The sequence below is a fragment of the Triticum aestivum genome, chromosome 5B (genome assembly GCF_018294505.1).
Source record: "Triticum aestivum cultivar Chinese Spring chromosome 5B, IWGSC CS RefSeq v2.1, whole genome shotgun sequence".
NCBI classification, from domain to species: Eukaryota; Viridiplantae; Streptophyta; class Magnoliopsida; order Poales; family Poaceae; genus Triticum; species Triticum aestivum.
In genome coordinates, this window is record NC_057807.1 from 348,114,211 (window position 1) to 348,131,505 (window position 17,295).

General features: G+C 45.6%; 2 protein-coding genes across 3 annotated transcripts; both read left to right on the forward strand.

Annotated features, from left to right (window-relative positions):
- Positions 1-3,753: 3,753 nt before the first annotated feature.
- On the forward strand, positions 3,754-5,491 carry LOC123116101 (protein ASYMMETRIC LEAVES 2). 2 transcript variants are annotated; one of them, XM_044537103.1, is made up of 2 exons: positions 3,754-4,640; positions 4,674-5,491. In XM_044537103.1, the coding sequence occupies exons 1-2, from the start codon at positions 3,927-3,929 to the stop codon at positions 5,064-5,066; spliced, it is 1,107 nt and encodes a 368-aa protein (XP_044393038.1). In that variant the 5' UTR covers positions 3,754-3,926; the 3' UTR covers positions 5,067-5,491. The 2 variants fall into 2 exon arrangements, with proteins under 2 accessions (XP_044393038.1, XP_044393037.1); XM_044537102.1 differs by having other exon boundaries at positions 3,754-5,491.
- Positions 5,492-11,003: 5,512 nt separating this feature from the next.
- LOC123116102 (uncharacterized) lies at positions 11,004-11,892 on the forward strand. Its single transcript, XM_044537104.1, has one exon. It carries the CDS (start codon positions 11,135-11,137, stop codon positions 11,741-11,743), a length of 609 nt encoding a protein of 202 aa, XP_044393039.1. The 5' UTR covers positions 11,004-11,134; the 3' UTR covers positions 11,744-11,892.
- The last annotated feature ends 5,403 nt before the right edge of the window (positions 11,893-17,295 follow it).

Sequence of the window (17,295 nt, forward strand, 5' to 3'; positions counted from 1 at the left end):
TTTTTCAGTAGCTTTTGCTATCTTTGATGACTGTCTTATTATGTTGCTTGACCTTACTCATGTCATCTATTATCATTGTAATAATAGAGAAAGAAATCAAGTAGCCCATGAACTAGCTAGGATAACTAGATCCTCTCATCCAAATCTCTGGATGGACACTACTCTAGATGCGGTTATTCCTCTTATTGTAAACGATGCTACGTTCCTTATGATCGAATAAAAGAGGAAATGACTGTCAAAAAGAAGGAGATGACGCCTTGAGCTTTGATTTACCCTACAACATGATCGTAGTTAACACCCTCTTTAAAAAGAGAGAATCCTAACTAGTGATTTTTAGTAGTGGTCAACACTCTAACCTGATTGATTTTGTCCTCTCGAGAAAAGAAGACATGTGTGCTTGCGTAGATTGTAAGGTGATACCTGAAGAGAGTGCCATCCCTCAACATAACCTTGTGGTGGCGGACTTTCGCTTCTCGATGAAGTTGCTAGAACAAGTAGTGGAAGCTCAAGGGAGGGGGAGGGGGCAGCTCAGGCTCCCAAGAATAAGGGGAATGGTTAAATTTGTACTATTTACTGCCGAATTAATCTGATGAACCATACAGTGAAGCTATGGGAAAGAGTCACTAAATACCACTTAAGAAAAATGACAAGCATGACCAAAAAATCAATTTGATTTCATTCGTGGGAGGTCGACCATGAAAAATATTTACTTGGTACGACAACTTATGGAGAGTCACAAGGATCAAAGGAAGGACATGCATATGATGTTCATTGCCTTGGAGAAGGCCTATGATAAGATATCACATAATATCATGTGGTAGGACTCAGAGAAATACACAGTCCCAACAAAGTACATTAACCTCGTCAAGGACATGTATCATAATATAGTGACAAGTGTTCAGACAAGTGATGGCGATACTAATGACTTTCCAATTAAATAGGCATGCACCAAGGGTCAACTTTGAGCCCTTATCTTTTTTGCTTTGCTAATGGATGATGTCACAAGGGATATACAAAGAGATACCCCATGGTGTATGCTCTTTGCAGATGATGTGGCGCTAATCAACTATAGTAGGAAAAGGGTTAATATAGAAATTTAGAGTTGCGGAGACAGTCATTAGAATCGAAAGATTTTAGGCTTACTAGAACATAAACCGAGTACATGAGGTACATTTTCGGTACTATTAGGCACGAGGAGGAGGAGATCATCCTTGATGGGTAGGCGGTACCTAAAAAGACACCTTTCGATATTTTGTTCAATGCTGCACAAGAATGGTGACGCCGATGAACATGTGAGCCATGTAATCAAAGTCAGATGAATGACAAAGTGTCGCCAAGCTTCGTGTGTCCTATGTGACATGAGAATTTCACAAAAGCTAAAAGACATATTCTATAGGACATCGATTTGACCTGGGATATTATGCTGGCCAACTAAAAGGTGACATGTCCAACTGTTAGGTGTAGCAAATATCCGCATGCTGAGATGGATGGGTGACCACACAAGAAAATATCAGGTCTGAAATGTTGATATATGCGATAGAGTTGGGTAGTACCAATTGAAGAGAAGCATGTTCAATATTCTTTAAGATGGTTTGGGTATATACAACGTGGGCCTCCAGAAGCGTCAATGCATAGCGGAAGGATAAAGTGTGTCGATAATGTCAAGAGGTTAGTATAGACCAAACTTGACATGTGAGGAGTCCCTTAATAAAGACTCGAAAGATCGAATATCATCAAAGAACTAGCCATGGACAAGGTTACGTGAAAGTTAGCTATCCACGTGCTAGAATCATAACTATCATAACTAGGGTTCGAGATCTTATGAGTTTCAACTCTAGCCAATCCCTACTTTTTTTAGGGGATCTAGCCTATCTCAACTTGTTTGGGATTGAAAGACGTTGTTGTTGTTATTTGCAAGAAGCTCATTATTGCATTTGGGTGGATAATCCTCTTGTTTTTTATTACATCACTATTAACTAAAGATATAAGTATAGTTCCTCTTTATTCTCTAAAACTGGCTCCTAAGTCCTAATGCAACATCATGTTAAGCCACATCGTTCTACAAGAAGTTGTAGAATTATATTAAGCATCGATCAAGGCCAAGTTCTTGGCAATTGGACCCATGAACACCCATATCCTTCGTTGAAAAGACATGCCCATGCCTTCAAGGCCAAGATCTTGGCAATTGCACCCATGAACACTCATATCCTTCATTAAAAAAAAAAAAACTCCATGGGCACTAGCGCCCACGGATTTATTGATATAGAAGAAGCATCCCTCATGAGAATTCCAGAAATTCGTCCCCGACGTGAATCGAACTCTGGTCGTTAGGTTTACAATCATGCGCCCCCAACCACTGGGCTATGCCCACGTCCTCACTCATATCCTTCATTGAAAAGACATGCCTATGCCCTTTGGTGAAAAGATGTACCTTCGTGATAAGACATTGCTGAAAAGATGTCTCTTCGTTGAAAGACACTTTCCTTAATAAAAAATATATCTCTTCATTAAAAGACATTGCAGAAAAGATGTCTCTTGGCATAAAGACACGTTCCTTGATAAAAATACATCTCTTCACTAAAAGACATATTGTAAAATAAATTAAAGGAAAAAAATCATTAGATTAACATGTTACAAAAATTATTTATAACTTCCAAAAAATGCAACAATCGAGATTGTCTTAATTGAGTTAGAAAACTATGTACTCCCTCTGTCCGAAAATACTTGTCATCAAAATGAATAAAAAAGGATGTATCTAGAACTAAAATACATCTAGATACATCTCCTTTTATCCATTTTGATGACAAGTATTTCCGGACGGAGGGAGTACTAAACATTACCGTCGAATTTGTTTATGCATTTTGACGATATTTAAACTCAACCCTGTCGTTTAAAAATATATTTTATATGTATATAATTTAAACGGACTTACTATATAACAATACCTGCTACAAAAGTGTGGGCTTTAAAAATAACAAAACAGTTGCCAGATGAGCATAGCTCAAAGGGTTAGGTTTCTTGTGCTTGAACCAGCCCACCAGAGTTTAAGTTCTATACTTGGCATTGGTGTTCGCATTTTCCTGGATTTATTTCAGACTTTCTAGCGATGTTCGTTTAGCGGGAGGAGACGTTCCAGTTATGTGGTGACTTCGTCAATTTCAAGATATTGTGCTGACACGGTGTTTCGAAGATACTCATAGAGAAAGGATATACGTGTGGGTTCATAGAGGTAAGTGTATGTAATCATCTACGATTCTACCGTGTTAAAACATACTCCCTCCGTCCGTAAATACTTGTCGTAGAAATTAATGTATCTAGACTTATTTTAGTTCTAGATACAACCATTTTTATCCATTTTTTCGACAAGTATTTTCGGACGGAGGGAGTAATAACAAAAATCTTGACACGATAGCTTTCCCCCAAAAAGGAAAACCGAGAGTTGATTGATCTGAGGGACACCCTTCTTCCCCGAAAAAAAGAAGATCTGAGGGACGCCCTAACGGCACTCACCGTGTGGATCAATTCAAAAAACTGAACAAACCCTGGGTATAAATTTGTTGTAACAACTCAACAAACCCCCGAACGGCATTACGAATTCAAGTAGTACTTCTGGATCGAAATGGTCGGTTGACTGTAGAGGCTGTTAGAGCCACGTGCCCGCGAGTTCGTCGGGCACGCAGGCGCAGGAGGAACGACCAATTCCACTCATCAGTCGTACGTAGCTAGCCATAGGAAGCTTCCGACTACGGGAACGTACTCTTCTCTTCTGTGTCCATCTTTTCTTCTTCTTCTTCTTCGGACGGAAAATGTCTGCATGGCGTTTGCATGGATAAGTTTGGTTCAACAAGCCTCCTTTTATTAGGCACCGATCGCGCCGACTGAGGAGGTAGCCTCCTCTTCCTCCTCCCCTCCTCTCCTTCCGGCCGATGCCTACGACGACGGACGGGGCCGACGCCCCCGACCTCGCCGGCCGCGCAATGACCCGCTCCTCCTCCTCCTCCAGCCCACCGCCAGCTGCATGCCGCCTCCAGATCACAACTGCTGCCACCACCGCTGCTAACAACTCCGCCAATCCCTCCTCCCCCGTCGCCCAGTCCTCCTCCTCCTCCTCCCGCGTCGCCGGAGCCGCCGCCGGGTCCGGGCAGAACCAGGCCTGCGCGGCCTGCAAGTACCAGCGCCGCAAGTGCAACCCGGACTGCCCGCTCGCCCCTTACTTCCCCGCCGACCAGCAGCGCCGCTTCCTCAACGCGCACCGCCTCTTCGGCGTCGGCCACATCCAGGCCACGCTCCGGGAGACCCCGCCCGACCTGCACACCGACGCCATGCGCGCGCTCATCTTCCAGGCCGAGGCCCGGGCCTACGACCCCGTCGGGGGCTGCTGCCGCATCATCCTCGACTACGAGAGGCAGCTCGGCCACGCGCAGGCCGAGCTCGCCGCGCTCCTACGCCACCTCGATCTCTGCCGCCACCAGGCCGCCGCCGCCGCCATCGCCCAGGACGCGCTCGTCAACGACCCAGGGATGCTGCTGCTTGCCCCGGGGCCCAACCCGGCCGATGTCCAGGACGGTGTCGCCGCTCTCGACGCGCTCTACGCCGGCCACGAGATCAGCAATGGCCAGGCTAACCACCACGATCACGATCATTATCTCGTCGGCGCTGCGGACCAGATGCAGCCGCAGAAACACCAGCCGTACGAGTACTTCTACTACGACGGGCCGGCGGCCGTCGACGAGACCAGTAGCCACGCTTGGGGCAATGCCGGCAACGTGCAGCAGCAGTACGGAGATGGTGTCAAGGCCGAATCTCCGGTGGCGCTTGACGATCAGATCGAGACACAGTTCGTCGACGCTTTCGACGTGAAGCCAGAGATAGCAGCATCAGCATCAGTCGCCGTCATGGAACCCGACGACGGCGGCAGTGGCGCCAGCTTCGACCATCGCCACCTGGAGCAGAAGGTGGTGGCCACCGTGGTGAAAAATGAACGGCTTGACCACCAGGCGGCGGCGCACATGGCAGCAGAGTCATCGTCGCGCTGCCAGCTGGAGCTAGGGTTCTCTTCCTTCTGATGCATGGTAGATTTCATCCATCCATGATCATGCATGCAAAGGTTGGAACGGCGCGTGGACATAGACCCCTTTTGGGCGAGGCACAGTTTCTGTTCTTCACTCCATTTCAACAGGGTTAAGGAATGCTTCTTCTCTGTTGCATTTCTCTCAATTCAGTTTCCACGTAGTGTTAGTTCATTCAGCTAGCTAGCTAATAATCCTTAGCTTTAGGTCACAGATTAGTTACAATAATATTCCTTGCCATTGGTTATGCGAGGAAAATAATAATTAGTTAGTACTTGTTGATAAAATATTTGTACTCCATTTTTTAGTTAGAACATCTATGAAAGGAATAGCTTGTTGGACTACAAAAATATACCGTATCATTTTTTTTCTTCCATGAGATGGGGTAATATTTTGCAACACATGTATTGATGAACAGTTCACTCCTTTCGTAGATGAGCATGCATGTGCTATTCTATCTAATTGACACACTTTCGAATACTTGCAATCTACTCCCTTGAACCGCAAAAACATCTTATATTTAGGTACGGAGGGAGTAGTTCAAAGTTTATTTTCATGCCGGCCTTAATCTAGTAGTTTTGCTGGAACTAAGTTGCCTGAATTTCGAATTTGGGTTAGTCGAGTCGGTGAAGAAGCAAGCAAGCGACGGGGCGGAGCAACTAGGCCGCCTAAGGCGGTGCCAGGTGCTGAGGCGAGCGGTACCGAGGCCCATGGACACGACAAGGCCTCGGCCAAGAACAAGTTGTAGCCGGCGGTAGCCGATAGAGGCGAGCGTGAAGCATGGCGATTCAAGGCTGGGGGTGCAAGTTCGCCAGTTTAGAAAGGGATGGACGCGGGTGATGCCAGCACGGGTGTGTGCGGCGGTGAAGAGAAGGCGGGGCCACGAGGATGGTGGGGAAGCGTCGCCGGCTGCGGGCGGCCAAGGCAGGCGGTTCGGCCAGTGTTCGGTGGGGCGGTTGGGGAACAAGATGAACAAAGAGGGCGGGAGGTTGAAGAAGGCCATCTATTGAATGGTTCAAAACAAATCGACTGGTCTAATTTCCTTTTAGTCGGTTGACCCCTAGCCAGTCATTTGTCATAGCTTCATTGGTTAAGAATTTTTGTTAACCAGACGAGATGATACTGTGGCACTCTTTAAGTTTATCGCGCAAATGAATTTCATTGTACAAAACACATGGCTATAGTAGGTTAGGCATAAACGGTTTTTTAACACAGTAGGTTACTGTAGGCACCTCGTCATCGACGGGAACGTCTCCTCCCACTGAATGTGTATCGCCGGAAATCCTGAAATAAATTCAGAAATAAATGCGAGCACCAGGACTTGAACCCTGATGGGCTGAAGATACCACAATCCCTCTAACCATCCAACCACAAGTTGGTTTGCCATAAACGTTATTTTCAGAGGTAGAAGAAAATGATCCGGCCCATAAACTTTCATCAATACCTTAGATCAGTTCGATTGACACAGATTATTTTCAGCCACCAATTGAATGGTGCTCCCATATTTTCTCAGTCTAGTAACAATATAGTATAGGACCTCTTCTGTTCTACTAGCACAGATGCAAAATGAATGGGTGACGCTACTTGACGGCCAAGCCTCCGAGTGACGTGCATCGGGTGTCTTCCTGTTAGCTAGATAGAGTGGACAGATATCAGGTATGTACACCATGCATATGATTCCTCAAAAGGGATATCTACACCAAGTCAGCATAACTAAACTTAAGAGAAAAGAAAAGGTTTTGGTCGATGGTGATATGATAGCGACCAAGACTCAGCCTACTAGATTTTTTTAGTGTGTGGACAATATCTACTAGTTAGTTAGTGTCAAGCCATACTACGCACGGCCCAGTTTTTCTTTTCCGAAAAACATGAAGAAATAGGAACAAGACGAATGAAATTCAACTAAAGTACTAGGAAAAAACGTAGCATCAGATGTACAGGGTAAATAAAGTGTGACGTACATATAGGACTTGGTGAAACGAAAACTAATTAATCCTTTCAGAATCGTTCGATGCCAAAAAAGTAATCATCCGATACCTGATAGAGAAACGAGCTGTTCATTTCATTTCATTTCATTTACAGTAATTTACTTGACTAGTTTATTTATTCGGAAAGGCCTGGAAGCGTCCGATACCATGCATATATCAAAATCATGAGCTGATCAGTAAACCGATACCATGCATATATCAAAATCGTGAGCTGACCAGTAAACCTCGATTGGTCGCCCCGAGCAACCATGTTGACCTAATCGATCGTATAATAAACGAAGGTTCCGTGCGTTTGGGACTTGGGAGTGACGGGCTGAGGACGTAGCTACGTGACGCGGAATCTGTTGTTGTGTAGTTTGACAATTTCAAGTAGGATTGTTTTATACTATTTACGAAAATTAAGACTGTTCTCCTATGTCATTCCTGTTTTCCAACAAAACAATAATAATAATACTCGGCTGCGTTCGGTCACGAACTTCCATGCGTTTTTAGGAAGAAGACGAGCTCGACCAAACAAAGACGTTTTTTGTTTTGTTTTGCGGGTAATAGAGGTGTTGTTTCTTTGTCACTGCAACACATGGAACTGGACGATACCTCATGCGTCACCGCAAAAATTAATTGTATATTTTGTGAATATTGTGTAGAATATTAATTCAGTCACTACGCTTTAATCTTATAAGAAATTTCTGCATGGGCAAACAAAAATCTTGACATTGAAAGTTGTTTATGGTATCACTAAATGCAACGTGATTTAAAATCCATTTGAAACGTGACTACTTTTTTTTTGCGGGTGGAATGTTACTACATGGTAAAGGATTGTAGATATGTACGCTAGTGGATCAAGTCAGTATATCAAATGACTATAACAATTCTAATTTTTTAATGATGTAAAAGCAGATATATTGAGATAATTCTCTTAGGTATATAAGATTCTCATAAGATGCCAATAACAATATGTATTTTTAATTAAAAGTTTGCATATTATTAAAATATTAGGGCAACTCTAACGCGGATTACTAAATCTGCCTCAAATTCTGGACCATACAGTTTGGACATTTTGAACCATCCCATCAAATGTTCATGGATCATGTTACGAGATTCGCTAGAGCTTTCGACTCCGTCTCTTGTGCTTTCTTGCTCGAGACCCTGCAACACCTCGGCTTTGGGCCACGGTGGTGCGAGTGGATCTTCATTCTTCTCTCCACGGCCAAGACTCGAGTCCTCATCAATGGGAGGCCAGGCCCACCGGTCCTCCATGCGAAGGGGCTGCGCCAGGGCGATCCCGCCTCCCCCATGATGTTTGTCTTGGCCATCGACGCGCTGAACACTCTCATGCAGCGAGCGGTCATTGTGGGGGTCCTTCGTCGGCTTACCTCTAGGCGGATTGCTTCGAGTATTTCCCTATTCGCGGACGACGTCATCATGTTCTGCCACCCGGACGAGGACGAGCTAACCATCATCAAGGCCATCCTCCACACTTTTGGGGCAGCATCCGGTCACCGATGAGGCAACGACTGCGATGGGCGCAACCCTAGCTTGCCAAGTGTCCTCCTTCCTGGTCAAATACCTTGGACTGCCGCTTTCCATTCGCAAGATCCATTCTTCGGCCCTCATGCCCTTGCTGGACAACCTAGCAAGGAAGTTATCCTCCTGGCGGGCCTCACTTCTCACCCGAGGCGAGAGACTAGGTCTAGTTCGACACGTCCTCATGGCAATGCCAGTTCACATCATGCTAGCCATGGCGCTCTGCCCCACCATCTTGAAGCCGACGAACCGCCTCATTCGAGATTTTCTATGGCATGGCAACAAAGATGCAAGGTCGGGTAGCTGCCCCGTCAACTGGCAAAGGGTGTGTCGTCCGCGGTAGCTTGGGGGCCTCGGCGTACGTGACTTGCAGCGCGCCGGCATCGCTTTGCGTGCATGCTGGCTATGGCTTCAGGCCACCGATCCGACGAGGCCCTAGAGCCATCTTCACCTGCCCGCTGCCTCCGACATGAGACAGATCTCCCGCGCCTCGACCTCCTGGACACTCGGAGATGGCAACAAGTGTTGTTTTTGGACTGACCCTTGGCTTGACGGCTCCTCCATCACCGAGATTGCTCCCGCTCTCGTCGCCCTCGTTCCTAAACGCCGCCGTAGCCGCATGCTTGTCTCAGAGGCCATCCCAGGTAGGGCCTGGATTGGGGACATCCAGGAGGCCCTGGGGGTGGAGTCTAACATCCAGTATGTGGATGTGTGGCGGCGCCTTCGTGGCATTTCGCTTTAGAGCTCACCGAACACCATTCGCTGGAAGTGGACCGAGAGTGACACCTACTTCGCCAAGTCATGCTACCTCGCGCTATTCCAAGGATCCATTGCTTCCCCAACCTGGAGCCTCACTTGGAAGTCTTGGGCACCAAAGGGGATCAAGATCTTCCTCTGGATTGCCGGCCTTGATCGTTGCTGGACCTCTGCACGCCTCGCCCGCCACGGATTACCGCACACCGCCACTCGTGCACTCTGCGACTAGGACGAGGAGACTATGCACCACTTGCTTGTGGGATGCGTCGTAACCCGCACCGTGTGGTACGATATCCTATCCTGGTGCCGCCTCACTAAGCCTCCACCAGACGCCACCATGGACTTCTATGACTGGTGGGCTACGGCCCTCCACGATTCCTCGGTGTGCCAGCGCAAAGGCCTTGCCTCTCTCGTCGCGCTGACTGCGTGGACCATATGGAGGCATCGCAACGCTTGTATCTTCAACGGCGCAACTCCTTCCACCACCCTCCTGACTCATGATGTTAAGGAGGAAGCTCGCACGTGGGCCAACGCCGGTGCTCGAGGGCTTAGATCGATCATAGGTGTAACCTGACCTTATTGTACGCGGGCTGAGCACCCCCTTTCTTTGCTCAAAGCGACCTCATAAGCGCCTACCAGTGTACGCTTCATGAGGTCCGCCACTGTTTATTCTCCCCTTCTATCAATGGAATGATACGCTCTACGCGTATTCGCAAAAAAAATCACGAGATTCGGACATCTATATTTTCATAAACTTGCACCAATTCGAGGGGAGGTTTTAAAAGTCCGGACGTCCTGACCCAATGATAGTTGGACCACATCTCCCCATAGTCCTTGTGCCCCACTCATCTATTTTTGCTCTCGGTGTGCTAGACCCAATGTCACTTACTACGGATTTGATGACCACGGTATAGGCTTATAGCCCATTATCCGGATTTGATGACCACGGTATCCGGATTTAATGACCATGGTTGCATAACTTCGACCGAACACATCCAGACATGTCCGTGGACATTAGATGATTCAAAATAAATAGGTCATCCGCTTTGAAGTTGCCCTTGGCTGCCGGCGATGCGAAACGGAACGCAGATGCTTATCGAAATGGATAACAACAGCAACAAATTAATGCGGTTTAATTAGCTGACCAGGACATGAAACCGCACATGGGAGGAGACTACGGGTGCGTTTGGATCTCAAGCAAGCCTTACTCTAGCCTCGCCCAACCAGGATAGTTGTTTGGAGGAGTAGAAAAAAGCTAGCTTTGCCTAGCAAACTAGCCTGCGTGAGCTAGAAAATCCTTGCCCGGGATTTGGCTCGCCTCCATCGGCAAGAATTGAACACAAGCATATTAAGCATGTAACTGCCGCTGTAATCGTGGTTTAGTGGAGGCTAGGCAAATGAACCAAACAAGTGGCCTTGCTTGTATGAGCTATGCCTAGAGTGAGATAGAATCCTATTGCCTGGCTGGGCATGTTTAGCTAGAGAACCAAACACACCCTACATGCCCGCCCAGTCTACGGCTGACCAATCTAGCTCACGACCATGATGACGCGCTCGGCGCCCATGAAATTAATAACAATTGCTTAACCTAATCACATTTTTCCACCGCGAGCTGCCTGATTACTCGCGCACTCTCCTCTATATATAGGGGGATACTGCCATCTGTGCGACCAGATCACCGTCTTCGTCTCTGTCTCTCGAGCCCTTTAGCGAAGGGAAAGCAGAGCAACGCACAAGAAGCACACGCGACTGCGCGACTCGTTGGTGCGCCGGCCAAATAAGCCTAACCCACTGGCGATGGCGGCGGCTGAGTGGTGGTGCTGGCCGCTGCCGGCGTGGCTGGGCTCCGGCGCGGCGTGGTTCGTAGTCCTGAACCTCGTGGTGGGCGCCATCTTCGCCCTGTCGTCCCGTGCGCAGCCGCACTCGCCCCTGCCGCGCCGCGGCGGGAGCGGCAGCGGGATCACGCGCAGGGCCTCGTCGGCGGTGCTGCAGCGCATCCGCTCCTTCAACATCTTCTCCTTCCCGTCCTCGTGCTTCCACACCGCGGAGCCGAGCCCGGGCGCCACCGCCACCTTCCGCGACGAAACAGAAGACGCGGCGACGGCGAGGACGAGGTCGCCATCGACGCCGCGTCCACCACAACCGCAAGCGGCGGTAGAGGACGACGACGTGGAAGACGAGAGCTCGATGAGCATGGACGAGGCGTACGCGCTCGTCCTAGCGGGGCGGCAGCGGGCGCCGCCGACGGAGGAGGAGGCGGCGGGGTCCGAGGTGGACGCCAAGGCGGAGGAGTTCATCCAGGGGTTCAAGGAGGACCTCAGGCAGCAGCGCCTCAAATCCATCTTCAACTACACCCAGATGCTCAAGCGCCGCGTTGCCGCCGGCCGGCCGGCTGCCGCTCCGTGATCGGCTCACGTGATCGTTGAAAGTTCACAGTAATCCAGCTGCGAGCTACTCAGGATTGAGTCGTTGTCCTGGACGTCGCCGTCTTTGATTCACATGTTCATTGATTCATTTGCTTTATTTACAGAGAATTGAGCTGTCCTTTTTGAGTTGCTTGCTCTCGTGTACATAGGCATTTCGGTTGTTGGTTTGTGCAGATTGCTTCTAGCGGGTTTCCTTTTATTGGCTTGCTTTGCATGCAGTGTTCTTTGTTGTAAGTGCATTCATTCATTTGTAAATTGTTCTTCAACTGTAAAGTGTATTCATTTATTAGTATAATATTCAGACATGTTTCTCATGCAAACAAATACCACATACACAAAAACCATTTTTATGATCCAAAAAAAATCAAACTTGTCTAAATATTCCAACTATTCTCTCCTTGAAAGATTGCTCAACTGACAAGACTTGTTTACGACATTTGAAGGAAGGCGGAATTTTGTAAGGAAATAAGAGCTTTGAGTTAATTAAAAAACTAATTGAATGAAGAGAAGATCACTAGTATTCCTCGATGTCTCAAAATTTAGACATAAATCTCTTTCTTAACCCTGTTTGAATTTATGCCATGTGAAGCCAACATAAGCGAAAATCCATCTCTGCACCCAACATAAGCCCCTGTTTTATTTACTTTTTCTACCTAATTAGTTTTCATACAATTGTATTTCCATTGACATAGGCCTATTGAAACATGGGGTGAATGGTACCACAAGACATAATTGCCAAATAAAACCACAACGAATGGATGATCACTTGCTGATTGATCACAACTGAAGAGTTTTAGCAAAATAATAAGTATAAAAATGCACTCCTATCTTCATGGCCTCAGATTAACCTGAAAAGATATAGAACCCACATGCAGCTATCCATACATCCTCCATTCATTTGATCCCAATATTCTATATAGTGAAGATCCTATTAAACCTTTTATATTACAAATACCTTTTTTAAATCCTAAACCCGTAGTCGCATTGAACATACTTCTTCAGGGCCGTTGCCTGTGCAAGAGCACCCTATTTCCCCTCTTTTATATAACTTTGTTGTGGACACTCTATATGCTATCTTGGACATGGCATCAGGCACTGCGCGTATTTGTGGCATGCTTAGTGATTTGATCCTTGGGGTGGTGGTGGTGGTGGTGGTGGGGGGGGGGGGGGGGGTTCCCACTTAAAATATCCTGACAATATTATTGTTCCCCTCGAGAATGATGACCTACAACATTTTTGTCAAAAAATGATGACCTACAAGTTACAACAATATTATTCTCTCCTGAGCAGGCACGTGATGGGATGCTTTAGACGCTTCCTCAATAACACCGAACTCATGAAGCATCTCTCACGAGGCGTCGGTTCGCATGGTCAAACGAAAGATCCCATCCCACACTGATGAAAATCGATACATCGTTCCACTTACTCCGATCGGGATGTTGCTCACCCGAATTGCCCCCTCCATACACTATCAACCTTGATGTCTAGCCACAACCCATGTATCGTGGCCACAAGCATCACCTTCAAAAGACATCGCCACTTCCCCTTTAAAGTCTTTTGGCCAAAGATCCTTGGATTCATGGAGGTAGTTGTTGAGGCTTGAGATGCTCATGTGGCGGCGAGTGACCCAATCCTAGATCTTGATCAAGGATTCGAGCCACCACAAGGGCTCTCTCCTAATGGGGTCTACACCACATCGGAAACATCAAGGAGCAGCTAGCTACGGCAGAGGAGTCCGTTCTTAAATTTTAGATCGCTCAAGAATCGCGGCTCCTCAACCAAGACGACCTATGGCTCACCAAACGTTTGAGCGGACAACACGGTCACCGTCGATCAAAAAATTGCCAACCACCGGACCTCCCAGAGCCAACCCAACCGTCCGGGTTGTTTGGCACCCCTCAAACACATCACATATGTAGGGCGGATATGAGAGCATCTCTAGCAGACCCCTTATATCGCTTTTACAGTTCACGGAAAACCGGTTTTACGGGAACAGGCCCCGTATAATCAACCCGTAAAAAAGAATATTCTCTGAATATACCTCTTCTTCTTCCTCTTCCTTGTGTCAATTTGAAATCGACCAACGACCGACGTGCGGACGAGGAATACACGACCAGAGCGGAGGCCGGCAGACGGACGAACAAGGAAGACATGGGACGGTCATGACGCACAGGCGGAGGCCAGGGCGGCGCGGCGACACTGGCGGGGCGGACGGGCCACGGGCTAGCTAGCTTGCTCGCGTCGTAGCTAGCTAGCTAGCTAGCTTGCTCGCTGATACGTCTCCAACGTATCTATAATTTTTGATTGTTCCATGCTATTATATTATCCGTTTTGAATGTTTATGGGCTTTACTTTACACATTTATGTAATTTTTGGGACTAACCTACTAACCGGAGGCCCAGTCCGTATTGCTGTTTTTGCCTATTTCAGTGTTCCGAAGAAAAGGAATATCTAACAAAGTCCAAACGGAATGAAACCTTCGGGAGCGATTTTTTTGGAACAAACGTGATCCAGAGGACTTGGAGTGCAAGTCAAGAAGCAATCGAGGAGGCCACGAAGGTGGAGGGCACGCCCTCCTATCTCGTGGGCCCCTCGGGCATCCACCGACGCACTTCTTCCTCCTATATATACCCATGTACCCCGAAAACATCAGAGGCGACCACGAAAACCTAATTCCACCACCGCAACCTTCTGTATCCATGAGATCCCATCTTCGAGCCTTCACTGGCGCTCCGCCGGAGGGGGAATCGACCATGGAGGGCTTCTACATCAACACCATAGCCTCTCCGATGAGTTGTGAGTAGTTTACCACAGACCTTCGGGTCCATAGTTATTAGCTAGATGGCTTCTTCTCTCTCTTTGGATCTCAATACCATGTTCTCCTCGATCTTCTTGGAGATCTATTCGATGTAACTCTTTTTGCGGTGTGTTTGTCGAGATCCGATGAATTGTGGATTTATGATCAAGTTCATCTATGAGAAATATTTGAATCTCCTCTGAATTCTTTTATGTGTGATTAAGTTATCTTTGCAAGTCTCTTCGAATTATCAGTTTGGTTTGGCCTACTAGATTATCTTTCTTGCAATGGGAGAAGTGCTTAGCTTTGGGTTCAATCTTGCGGTGTCCTTTCCCATTGACAGCAGGGGCAGCACGACACATATTGTATTGTTGCCATCAAGGATAAAAAGATGGGGTTTATATCATATTGCATGAGTTTATCCCTCTACATCATGTCATCTTTCTTAATGCGTTACTCTGTTCTTTATGAACTTAATACTCTAGATGCATGGTGGATAGCGGTCGATGTGTGGAGTAATAGTAGTAGATGTAGGCAGGAGTCGGTCTACTTGTCACAGACGTGATGCCTATATACATGATCATGCCTAGATAATCTCATAATTATTCGCTTTTCTATCAATTGCTCGACAGTAATTTGTTCACCCACCGTAATACTTATGCTATCTTGAGAGAAGCCACTAGTGAAACCTATGGCCCCCGGGTCTATCTTTTATCATATAAGCTTTCAATCTACTTTTATTTGCATCTTTACTTTTCTAATCTATATTATAAAATACCAAAAATATATTTATCTTATCATATTATCTCTATCAGATCTCACTTTCGCAAGTGACCGTGAAGGGATTGACAACCCCTTTATCGCGTTGGTTGCGAGTTCTTGTTTGTTTGTGTAGGTGTGTGAGACTTTTGAGGAGCCTCCTACTGGATTGATACCTTGGTTCTCAAAAACTGAGGGAAATATATTTACGCTACTATTGTTGCATCACCCTTTCATCTTCAAGGAAAACCAACGCAAGCTCAAGATGTACCAAGAAGGATTTCTCGCGCCGTTGCCGGGAAGGTCTTCGCTCAAGTCAAGACATACCAAGTACCCATCACAAACTTATCTCCCTCGCATTTACATTATTTTCTATTTGCCTCTTGTTTTCCTATCCCCCACTTCACCCTTGCCGTTTTATTCGCCCTTCTTCTGTTCGTCTTTTCATTTGCTTTGATGTCTTACTTGGCTCGTTTGGTCGTTTAGTTGGAATAGTTGTTTATTTATTGCTAAACAGAGAAGCTAAGATCTATGGATCCTCATCCGCTTGCTAATATTTTTAAGAGATCCAATTATGATGAACCAATTGCTAGAAAGTTTTGTGCACTAGATTATCTTTATGAAGCTTTGCTTGAAATTCGTGAATCTGAAAATTATGATGAAGAAATTTATGAAGAGATTCAGATAACTCTTTGAATGAAAAGCATTATTGCAATGATTTTACTATAAATTCTCTTGATGTCAATTGTGCTAATAATATGCAAAACCCTAAGCTTGGGGATGCTAATTTTGCTATGCCTATTACTTGTTGCAATGATCATGATTGGGGTGATTCTTCTTATCTTAAAAAACTATTTAAGCCCCATGATGAATATGAGATTGGTAATAATGTTTGCAATAATATTGAAAGTGGCTTTGGAAGAGTGTCAAATTTAGATCCCACATATTTGGAGTATGTTCAATCTTATAATATTTTTGATAAAAGTGTGTATGGAGAGGTCATGACTTTAGTTAATATTAATCCCACTATCTTGGAAGAGTGTCAACTTTGCATGCATGTGGATCGTGTTAAGAATATGTTATGTGATAACTATTTTGTTGAATTTGCTTATGATCCTACATATAATTATTATGAGAGAGGAAAATATGGTTGTAGAAATTTTCATGTTACTAAATTACCTCTCTTCATGTTGAGATTGCTATCATCTCTTTGTTCTTCCTTACATATGCTAGTTTTTGCTTGCCTTGATAATTTGTTTGCTTACAAGATGCCTATGCATAGAAAGTATGTTAGACTTAAGTGTGTTTGTCACATGTTTTATGATGCTCTTTGTGTGCTTCAATTCTTGTCTTTCATGTGAGCATCATTGAAATCTCAATGCCTAGTTAAAAAGGCTTTAAAGAAAAGCGCTTGTTGGGAGACAACGCAATATTTTTCCTTGCTGTTATTTAATAAATTTTGCATCTACCTTCTTTTTATATGTATTTTTATGTTTTAATTAGTGTTTGTGCCAAGTAGAACCTATAGGATAACCTATGGTGATAGTTAATTTGATTCTGCTGAAAAACAGAAACTTTGCGCGTACGAAAATAATTTTAGTAATTCACATAAACGTGATTTTGCGTTGATTCTTTTTGATTTATATTAATAGACAAATTTCCCAGGACTTCCTATTTTGGTAGGATTTTTAGAGTTCCAGAAGTATTCGAAAGTTACAGATTGCTACAGACTGTTCTGTTTTTGACAGATTCTGCCTTTCGTGTGTTGTTGCTTATTTTGATGCATCTATGGCTAGTATTAAGTCGTATGAACCATAGAGAACTTGGAATACAGTAGGTTTAACACCAATATAAATAAATAATGAGTTCATTACAGTACCTTATGTGGTGGTTTTTCTTTCTTTCACTAACGGAGCTTATGAGATTTCCTGTTGAGTTTTGTGTTGTGAAGTTTTTAAGTTTTCGATAAAGATTTG